Source organism: Meleagris gallopavo, chromosome 27, assembly GCF_000146605.3.
Source record: "Meleagris gallopavo isolate NT-WF06-2002-E0010 breed Aviagen turkey brand Nicholas breeding stock chromosome 27, Turkey_5.1, whole genome shotgun sequence".
In the NCBI taxonomy this organism is placed as follows: domain Eukaryota; kingdom Metazoa; phylum Chordata; class Aves; order Galliformes; family Phasianidae; genus Meleagris; species Meleagris gallopavo.
In genome coordinates, this window is record NC_015037.2 from 228,280 (window position 1) to 239,014 (window position 10,735).

Here is a 10,735-nt window from a genome sequence, read left to right on the forward strand (position 1 = left end):
GTGTAGCTCCGGTCCCGGCGGTTTTGCGGAGCGGTGCGGGAGCGGCTCCGCATCCCGGACGACCCCGGGGGATCCCCGCGGTGCGGTCGGATCGGGTCGAGCTCCGGGGGCTGCGGGTAGCGGGCGTCCCCCGGCCGAACAGCAGCATCTGGTGGCGGCTGCGAGCAGAGCCGGGCTGAGAGCAAAGCACGCGTTGTCGCGGTACCGACGTATGTTGTGCTCCCATCCCTGCACCTCGGCCACGCAGCATCCCCGTGTTGCAGCTTCTTTGCAACCCAGGATCGTTGCCAAACATCATCCCCCACGCCCTGGTATTCCCGGCAGCGCCTCAGCCCTGCAGAGCAGGCACACGTTGTGCTGGCATCCTCAGTTTGCATCACTTTGGGATCCAGGCTGTGCATCACCCTCACAGTGTGGGTTCCCAAGCTGTGTGCTACCCTTGTACCCCAGGCACGCATTTTACCTTCTTGGGTACATGCCATCCCAAATTTTGGCTCTCTTAGCCACGCTGCATCCCTGCACCCCAGGCACACACATCTGTATCCCAGCCACACGTCATCCCTACATCACGGGATACCCCATCACACAACCCCCCTTCCCCCCCCACCCCAACATCCCATGCTCTGTGCCCATGTATTACCCCGTATCCTGGGCTTCCCATGCATATTTCATCCCTACACAGCAGCTCTGTGCCGGGGTCCCCACACTCAGCCCCATGCTTTGCCCCCTCCCCATACCCAGCCTCTCCCCTCTCCCAGCAAGCACGTACATTAGCTGGCCTCAACTGATGTCAAGGCGCCATTAATTGCCTCTCCTCGTTACAGTAATAGCTCTAATCACTCATAACGATTTTCACATCCCAGCGTGGCTTTGCCGCTCCCCCCCTTGCCCACTTGGGTTCCATTAGGATGCAGCCCACCCGCAGCCAGAGGGGCTGCCCCAAATGACTCTGCCTGGAGCCACTGAGGACGAGAACACAAAGGTTACAAGTTGGAGACAATGGGACCAGGATGGGGACACCGGAGCTGGGAACTGGGCAGAACTGACCCCCCTCTGCTATTCTTAAATAAGGCATCCCTGTGGTCACCGGGAAATGCTGCTCTGGGACACTTCAACAGCACTTCAGCTGCGCCTCATTAGTGTTGAGATGCCTCTGCAGCCCCCCTGAGACCACCAGGCCGGGGGGAACTGGGCCCACAAGTGCACTTAGGAGACACACAGGGTCCGGTCAGTGCTCATCCGCCCCAGGACCCACGGCGCCAGGATGCAGCTGCAGCCCCACATCTGTCACCACCACAATATGGTCCCCCCTAAAGTGGGAAACCCCGAACTGGGCAATCCCATACACGGTCCCTGTAACGAAGCAGCCTCTTGGGCCTCCTCCTGCCCCATCCCTGTGAGGTGTCCCACAAGGGCATCCCTGGTACCACAGCTCCATCTGAGGGGGGAGCAGAGCCAGCAACATGAGCAGCACTAGAGGTAGCCCGGATCCAGGCAGGATGAGGCTGCATCATGAAAAATCCCTTTGCAGCCCCATTGGATACAGGATGAGGTCTGGGACCCTGGAAGGGCCCTGTCCTCAGCTCGGCTGCTGTGCTGCTAAGAAAGGAACTTTCCCAAGGAGCAGAGCCGTTAATTACCTCATTGCCAGAGTCCATTACCGCTCCCCCTGGAGCAGCTGAAATGGAGAAACTGTGGGGTGGGGATAAATCAATCAGAGCTGCACATTTCTGGGAGCAGGGCTTAACCCTTCCCTCTCTGCCCCACGGGGAAACCGAGGCACAGCCGCAGGGAAACCCACACCAGGTTCTCCCCCCCAGTGCACATGGTGCTCTCATATTGCCATGCTCAGGTCCTTTTTGGGGCAGTTTGGTCTTTTTCCTGTGCTTGGACAGCGCGTGGCCGCTGCTTCCCCTCTGCGGGAACAGTATTGACCGAAGAGGCAATTTGCAGTGCAGCGCTGGAAAAGCTCACAGTTGTAATCTTGTTCCTTCCTCAAATTAGATAAGAGGGAAAAGCCCATAAATCAGCGCAAGCAGAGATTAGAGAACCCCAAGGAAGGAGGGCACTCTCCTCTGATCATGCATAAGTGGGGACGCTGCCACCACCTCATGAATAAGGGCTGCATGTGGGGCACTGCTTGGCCCCCCCCTGGTCCCACCGGAGCTCTGGGGCTTAACAAGGGGACAGGAACCACAGCCCCACTGCAAAGCGGCTGTTTGCACACCTGTATGGCAGCCCCAAGGCTCGCTGCCTCAGTTTCCCCATTGGCTCAGTGCTGGCATTGGTGGTCACCCATTTTGCTGGCCACCACATCCTACCCTGGGGCTGGCAGCTAGAGCTGTGCCCTCTGCAGGGAGAGGATTGCAGGGGCAGAGTTGCCAGGGACACTGAGGATGGCTCTGGTTTCCTACTGCTCCTGCTGTGCTGCATGCAGCCCCAGCCATCCGGCACAGTACAGCCCCACAGCAACGCACCATGGCGTGGTGCTGCTCCATGGCATGGCAATGCACCGTGCCTCAGTTTCCCCAGGTCTCCTCTTCCCTCTCCTTATCTCAGGTCACAGTGGGTAACAAAGTAGCTGCCAGGGCCCAGCCTGCACTGCCTAATTAGCCAGATGAAATCAATTCTGCTCCATTACAGTCAGATCCAGGTCTCAAACATTACCAAGGCGGCCGGAGAGCCCTGGGAAGGATGATTAAGTGGACGCTACAGGGCATTTGATAACCCCATGGCTCCGGTGACAGTGCGTGGGGAAGGGAGGGCTTTGCCCTTTGTTTGGGGGTTTGGCTTCTTCATCCCTTTGTGCTCACAGGGTCCCCACCCCACACCTCTAGCACAGGGATTCACCTGCTGTGCACAGCCCTGGGTCAGCTAGAGAGTCCCTGAAGTGGCTCCATGTCCCTCTCTGGACTGGGGACAACATCCCCCTCACCTGCACCTTGGCTTTGCACATCCTCACTCCTCTCCTAATCCAAACCCACCCGTCAGCACCACCAACCCACACCTCACTCAATGCCATGGAATGGGGACAAGCCATCCCTATGCCACCATGTCCCCTCTGCTCCCCTTCCCCTGCCCCAAAAAGCAGACTTTCTCCCCAGAGCGCCTCCCCCTCCCTGGCACCCAGCAGACACTCCATGGGCAGCCAGCTGGCAGCTCAGCAGAGAAGTAGACACTTTTATTACTGACCAGGATCACCGCAGACTGGGAGAGCACGCAGGGCATCCACCTAGCCAGGCACTGGGATGGGGAGGGTTGGAGCAACCATGACATTGAACAGCCAAGTGCCCCCCGTGGGGCTGGGGGTCCTGGTTGTGCCTCTCCAGGGGCAAACCCACAGTGGGGAAATGCCACAGCCACAGCCCACGGGCACAGCTCCAACCCTACAGCCCCTCAGGGGGCTCGCTGTGACAAACAGATTTTAAGCCCTCTCCAGCATCAGGGCATCTGTCCAGGGTGTGGGGACAGTGGGAGCAGTGCCGGAGCACACCGGCCAGCCTGGGGGTGATGGGGTTCCCTCTCAGCCCAGGATGTCCAGGTAGATGGGAGGAGTCTTGACCAAGGCTTGCAGGCGGCTGTGGATGTCCTGGATGCGCTGGCGCTGCTGTGGCTCTCGCTGCCAGCAGCTCTGCATGATGTCATACACCTCGGAGGGACACGTGCGGGGCCGCTCCAGCTCCCGGCCCTGCGTGATGCACTCGATAGCCTGTGGGAGCAGGGGGACGTGGAGCCCACAGCCCCCATCCGGACCCCACAGAGCGAAGGGGTCCCTCGCTTTCCCCCATCCCACTTGCGGACGCGGTGCCAAGCCCAGCACCATCCTCAGCCCCATATGCAGAGCCCATGTTGAGCCCACCTCAGTGTTGGAGAGCTGGTACCAGGGCTGCTTCCCGTAGGTGAAGATCTCCCACAGCACCACGCCAAAGCTCCAGATGTCACTCTCAGTGGTGAACTTGCGGTACAGGATGCTCTCAGGCGGCATCCAGCGGATGGGAAGCATGGTCCGACCGCCCACCTGCACAGAGCAGAACAATCAGCGTGGACCCCCCCCCCGGCCCTCCTCTTCCCAAACCCCCACTGAGTGCTCAGCAGCACCATTAAATAGGGATGGGGCTGTGGAAGGGGCAGCAGATGGAATGGAAATTCGAGGCGGGGAGGGCGCAGAGCTTACCCGGTAGTAGTCGGTGCTGTAGATATCACGGGACATGCCAAAGTCCCCAATCTTCACCACCAGATCGTGGCCCACCAGGCAGTTGCGGGTGGCCAGGTCACGGTGCACAAAGTGCAGGGATGCCAGGTAGACCATACCTGAGGCGATCTGCGTGGCGATTTGCAGCATGTGGCTCAGTGTCAGCTGCCCACAGGGCTGTCCCTGCCCTTGGTCCAGGATCTTGGCGTCTGGCCCGTGGGACCTGGCAGGGCAGAGGGTGCTCAGTATGCATGTGTGTGTGTGTGTGTGTGTGCAGAGAAAAGCGTGCAGGTGTGCATATTTGTGCCTGGAAGTGTGTTTGCACATGTCCTGGGAAATGCTGTGCGTGCATGCAGGGAAAGTACATGCATGTGTGCAGCCATGCAAGGTGCAGTACATGTGTGTGCATGCATGATAGGGAAGGAAGTGCATGTGTGTGTGCATGCCCACAGGAAGGTATAAACATGTGTGCATACGTGTCTATGCCCAGGATAGAGAAGGCTGTGTGCATACTGGGAAAGTGTGCAGCCATGCCAAGGAAAACCATGCACCTGTGAGCATGCATGCTGAAGAACACATCAACCTGTGTGTGCATGCATGCGTGCAAGGGAAAGCAGGCATAAGAGTGCACACATGCAGAAGAAGCATGCACACACACACACGTGCACGCAAACGGGGCTAGTGCACACATGAGAGCATCCACAGCAAGGAATTCCATGGATGCACATGCCAGGAATGCTGTGCACACATCGGCGGCGCTGAGCTGGGAGGGCTGTGCATCACTGGGCGCCAGGAGGTGTGAAAGCAGCAGGCATGCACAGAGCCAGGGTGTGAGCGGGCCGGGGGCTGCACACTGCTTTGATGCCCAGTGCTGCTGACAGCTGGGCCGGGGAGGCCGGGCCAGGAGCGAGGGGCTCTGCTCGGCAGAACCATTAATGCCAAGTCCCATAACAATAATCATAAAAGCCACGTCTCAGAGCTCATCGCGTGGCCACTAAAGCGATGCCTCTGGCAGCCCCCCCGTCTATCAGCAATACCTGGGGGGCCAATCGAAAAGTCTCTGCTTATTCCAGCTGATGGCCAATCTCTCTCTATTTAAGCCTCTCAGACAGCTAATCTAATCAATATTGCAAGGAGGGCTGCATTAGCAGCGAGCGCAGAGCGGCTGTCTGAGCCACGCTGATGGAGCGGGGAGGGGGCGCGGGGCTGGGCCCACCTGAGGAAGCGGTTGAGGTCTCCGTGCTTCATGTACTCGAAGACCATGATGAGGGGCTCACCCTCGGTGCACACACCGTAGAACTTGACGATGTGCTCGTGCTGCAGCACCGTCAGCAGCTCCGCTTCCCGCTGGAAGTCGAGCCGCGCGCTCTCCGTCACCTCCTTCAGTGCCTGCAAACACATGGTGTTAACCCAGCACCAAACAGCCCGGGACCCCCATCCCCAACCCCTCACCTTCACAGCCACCAACGTCTTCTCCTGCTCCGGGAGGAGGTGGGAACACTCAGCCAGGAAGACTTTCCCAAAGGCGCCCTCGCCCAGCTCCCACTTGAGCACGATGTCACGGCGCTGCACATGGTGCACACCTGGAGGACCCGCACCCATCAGCCCCGAGCCTCCACGCCAGGAGGACAATGGCGAGCAGTGGGGGACGCTGGAGCCCCCCAGCCTTACAGGCGTTGCAGAAATACTGTGGGTTTTCGATGAAGTTGCTCTTCAGCCCATCCAGCTTGCTCTCTGTGGAGGACATAGGGCTGCTGCCCAGGTTCATGAAGTGCAGCGACATGGCCAGGTCATCCTCCTGGGCCAGCACGGCTGAGCCTGCAGGGACAGGGGCACATGGACAGGGCCATCACAGAGGGGTGAGGAGTGCTTTGTGCAGCAGTGCCAGGTGCTGCCGAGCATCCCCCCCCCAGCCCCGGGGGAAGCCAGTGCGATCAAACCCATTTGCAGGCTGAATCCATTCCAGGAGTGAATTAGCAGCTGCTGCCCGCACTGCCTAGCCCCGGCGGGGCCCCACCGCCACCCAGTGCCCCAGAGGGTGCCAGGCAATGGGGACCCGTGGGGACCATTGCCCCATGGCTGTGCCCCCACCCGGTGCAGGAAGAGGGGACTCACGGTTAATGCCGAACTTGGAGCGGCGCCCGCACTTGTTGAGCACGATGAGCATGACGGAGAGGAAGAGGGAGGCGAAGACAGCCAAAGCCACGGCCACGGAGACCTGGGACAGAAGGAATGGTGGGGATGGGGCCAGGGTCCTGTTGCAAAGCCAAGGACAGCACCCTTCTCCCAGCTCCAGCAGCAGAGGTGGTCGCAAATCTACTGGGGAAACTGAGGCACAAAGGAGGGCAGGTGGCTGCCTTCATCCTATCCCATCCCACCTCACCTTGCCTCCGGTTTGCCTTCACTTTAAGGACTGCTTTGCTTTCCCACAGGTATCCTTGTGCCCCCTGCCCCAAATCACAGAGCACCCCATTCCAGCCGAGCCCTCACCCCAAATGTGTGCTCATCCGCTGTCTCCACGGGGCCCTCCAGAGAGCTGTTCCTGGTGCCTGTGTGGGGAGAGGGCACAGGGTGAGTGTGGGGTGGGGGCACATCCTCACTCCTGTACAATCACTGCATCCTTATCAGGGGGCTAGCCCCAGTCACCATGGCTAGGGAGGTTGGAGCAGGGGGAGCAGCATGCTCCAGCACTCACCCAGCGGAGATATGGACACTATGCAGCATGGAAAAAGGAAAGAGCACACGTTAACCATCTCCCCCCCATGAGAGAGTCCCACGTTTCCTTCCAACTCCTTGGGGAAACCGAGGCATGTGGGGGCACAGAACCCCTTGGCAGGGTGGGAACAGAGGGGTTTGGTGCCCCAATGTCAGGACTGGGGCAGCACATCTCCTTCAGCCCCACTGTGACGCACCGGGGATGGGGTCCTCGGGGCTGAAGCTGAAGGGGTTATCCATGAAGCGGCCCTGGATGCTGCGGGTGGCGCTGCCCAGGGGGTTCTGCACCATGAGGGTGTAGTTGCCGTTGTTGACATGTGTGGGGCGATTGAGCTGGAGGCAGCCGTGCAGTATGGTGGAGTTGGGCTCGTACTCCACAATGCGCGTGTGGATGTAGGGCCCCTCAGGCAGCGCCGAGCCATTGAAGAACCAAAGGATGCTGGGTGCTGGGTTGCTGTCCACTGAGAAGGGGATGCACCAGAAGTGCTGCGAGATGGCCTCATGCAAGAGCAGGATCACCGGCGGGACTGTGGGGACAGAGCTGCCTGTGTCCCCAAACATGCATCCCCAAACATGCGACCCCAAAGCTGCCCCTCACCCCACCTCCCCACCACCATCACCACATCCCCTGGGTAGCTTACAGGTGACATTCAGCATCACGCTGTCCTCCGCCAGCCCCGCCTCATTCTCTGCCCGGCATGTGAGGTCCTTGTGGTTGAGGCTGGAGGAGATGTTGTTGATCTCCAGGACAAGCTCCCACTCCGAGAGCTGCAGGGAGCACCGGGATGGGGTGAGCACATCCTGCACTGAGGGGATGCTGCAGGGGGATGGTGTGCCTGGAAGGTCCCCGCCGTGCCCCAAGCCTTGCCTTGGTGACAGATGGTTCTGATCCCATGTCAGGGAGCACCCACTCCCCGGTGGCTGGTGGCTCACCCCAGATGTGGCAGGTGAGGTTGATGTTGTCCCCTTGGCGCAGCACCACATCGGGGTGCTCAATGCGGGCGGTGGGGGGCTCTGCCGAGGAGAGATGAGCTGTCCCCATGCTGTCCTCACCCACAATGGGCTCAAGGTTGGGTTTGGATCCCCCTGTGCCACCTACCACAGCCATACAGGAGGTGGCTGCCCAGGGCCACGAGAGCGCTGCCCTCCCAGCAGACCAGCGACTGGTTGCCCAGCTCAGCACGGCTCCCGTTCTGCCACAACTGCAGCCAGCGGATCCCACAGGAGCAATTGAAGGGGTTTCCCTCCAGGATGCTGAGACAGGGAGAGGATACGAGCTGCATGCAGTGCATCCCCAGCCGCATCAAGCCTGGGGTGCACAGGATGGATGGCTGCACCCAGGGCAGCTTGCTGTGCAGATGCTGCGCTGTATGTGCTGTGCTGTCCCCATCCCTGTCCCTGTTCCCATCTCTGCTGTGCACACCTGGGGCTGTCGGAGCTGCATATCTGCAGCTGGGTCTGTACGAGTGTTGCCACAGCCACAGTGCATCCCCAGCCCCGTCCCTGCTCCCACATCTTCCCCCAGAGATATATCCCCAGCCATGCCCCATGCCCTGCACCCTCCCCATGGCACTCACAGCTCCTGCAGGGGCAGATGCTGGAAGGATTTCCAGGAGAGGCTGGTCAACGCATTGAAGGAGAGATTCCTGCAAGCACAGACCCCATCAGCCTCTCTTCTCCCCTCATCCTGCATCACCCTCACACACAGGGATCTCTCATATGCCAGGAACAGAGCTGTCACACCATGACCAAGCAGAAGCACATGCACCAGGCTGGCTGCCAGCCCAGCCTTTAGGTGCCCCTTCCAGGGATCTCCATCATCCCTGGGGTAGGTTCTCCCTCCCTCCCCCCACTCTCCAGCATCCCCTCCTGCACAGAGCTGCACTGCACAGAGTTCCCGGGGGCTCCAGCCCCGATCAATGGTTTCACATTCAGCAGCACAACCCCACGCAGTCCCTCTGGATCGAGTTTTGCTTCTAGGCAGTGGGACAGCATCGATCCTTCCAGAGTGCAGGGACAAAGCCACCCTGCGTGGGGATGAGTGCCCTGAGGGGGTTGACATGCATGGAGATGGGGACCCGAGCCCTAGGAGGGGGGTACTCACACATGGCTCAGCCTGTGGGTGTCCTGGAAAGCATCGTCAGATATGTGCTGCAGCCCCGAATTGGAGATGGTGCTGGGGGAGGCAAGGGCTAAGCATGTGCAGTAGGAACCCTGTCCCCCATCCTCCCCATCCCATCCCAAGGGGCTCACAGGTGCCTGAGGTCCCACAGCATTCTGGTGTCATTCTGGGTCAGAGATGTCAGCAGTGGTTGGTTCTCGATGATGCTGGAAGGCAACAGGGCAGCAGGTGGGGATCAGGCCCCCATTCTGGGATCACCACTGCCAGAGCAGGGGGAGCAGCCCTAGGATGGGGATACGGACAGAGCCAAGCTGCTCCTCTGGGCCTCAGTTTCCCTTGGGCTGAGCTGGCACACTGGGGCCAGAGCTGAGCTTCCACTCAGAACCCACAGTCCCACCCAGAAAGCGAGTTGGCCCAGCCTCAGCCCCACTCCGCCAAAGCCCCTTTATGTGTCCTCACTTCTCCCTGCACCCACAGTGCCCTGTAATGTGACGGTGGCACTGAGAAGCAGACTGTTTCCCCAGTGCTTCTTTTCCTAAGGAAAGCCCCTTTGGGAGCCAGTGTGGGATTTTCCAGCCACCCCCACCCCCCAGCTCACGATGGGGATGAGGGAGACACAACAGAAGAATGGCAGGTGGTCTCTTGGGGGATCACCATCCACCCCACCCTGTCAGGCAGTGAACAAAGAGCTGGCAGCGCCTGCAGCTCAGTGTCTCCAGCACATGGAGAAACTGAGGCAGGGAGGTGTGCGGCAGCCGCCCCAGCAATACAGCAGTGCAGCAGGGTGAGGACCCAGGAGCCCAGACACCCTGATGGCACCCAAACAGTCACCACTCACCCCTGCTCCCTCCTCATCCCAGCACACAGCAGAGGGGGAATGGAAGAGACATGCCCCAACCCAGGCAGTGTGGGTGCCCAAACCCCTTCTGCACCCCAGCTGAGTACCCCAGCATACTGTGCTCTCCCCATGCTGGAGAATCATTCCTCTCAGATCCAGAGGGGTAGGGGTTCAATTGCCCCTCAGCTTCCCAACCCACAAGTCTCGGGCTAGCTGGACAGCATCATCGTGGTGGGGACAAAGGGTCCAGTTTCCTCCTGCTCCCCATCACTGCCCACTGCAGCATGGGTGCTCCCTGTCTGTGGACCCTGCTGCACCCCAGCCCTACTGGGACTTCATAGGAGGAGGCAAAGAATTGTCCTGAGTCCCTCCCTCACTCCCTGTGAGTCCACAGCAGGGATTCCTCCCGCCTTTGCACCCCAACAACCCCCCTCCAGGCAGCCCTGCTCCCCATAGTGCCCCAGCACTATCCCAGTGCCACCACCATGTATGTCCTCCAGCCCCACCACTGTGTCCTGGTCCAAATGCCCTGACCCCACTGCCATCCGCTTCCTCATCTCCATCCTCATCAGCCTGTCCCAGCCTCACTACTCTGTCCCGTCCTTATCCCCTTTCTCATCCTCATCCCCAGACCCCATCTCCAACACTAGTCCCCTTTCTCATCCCCATCCCTGCTCCCTCTCCTCATCATATGACCCCATCCTCAAGTCCCCATCTCATCGCTGTCCCTCTGCCCTTCCCCACTCACACGTCGGTGAGGCGGCGGGTGCCCAGCAGCAGGGCGCTGAGGCTGCTCACGGTGCGGGGCTCCCGGCAGCGCAGGATGCGGGGCTCGGGGCAGCGGCATTGCGCGGGGCAGGCGGGAGGA

At 60.3% G+C, this 10,735-nt stretch overlaps 1 protein-coding gene across 1 annotated transcript; it reads right to left on the reverse strand.

Annotated features, from left to right (window-relative positions):
• Positions 1-3,170: 3,170 nt before the first annotated feature.
• On the reverse strand, positions 3,171-10,731 carry NTRK1 (neurotrophic receptor tyrosine kinase 1; the record flags this gene model as incomplete). The annotated part of the gene is made up of 17 exons (XM_031556905.1): positions 3,171-3,709; positions 3,860-4,018; positions 4,175-4,415; positions 5,409-5,581; positions 5,645-5,775; positions 5,864-6,010; positions 6,308-6,410; positions 6,683-6,741; positions 6,888-6,905; positions 7,105-7,434; positions 7,549-7,675; positions 7,776-7,921; positions 8,007-8,161; positions 8,485-8,553; positions 9,012-9,083; positions 9,161-9,235; positions 10,616-10,731. Coding segments are annotated over 17 exons (2,307 nt in total), but the record flags the coding sequence as incomplete, so codon positions are not given.
• Positions 10,732-10,735: the final 4 nt, after the last annotated feature.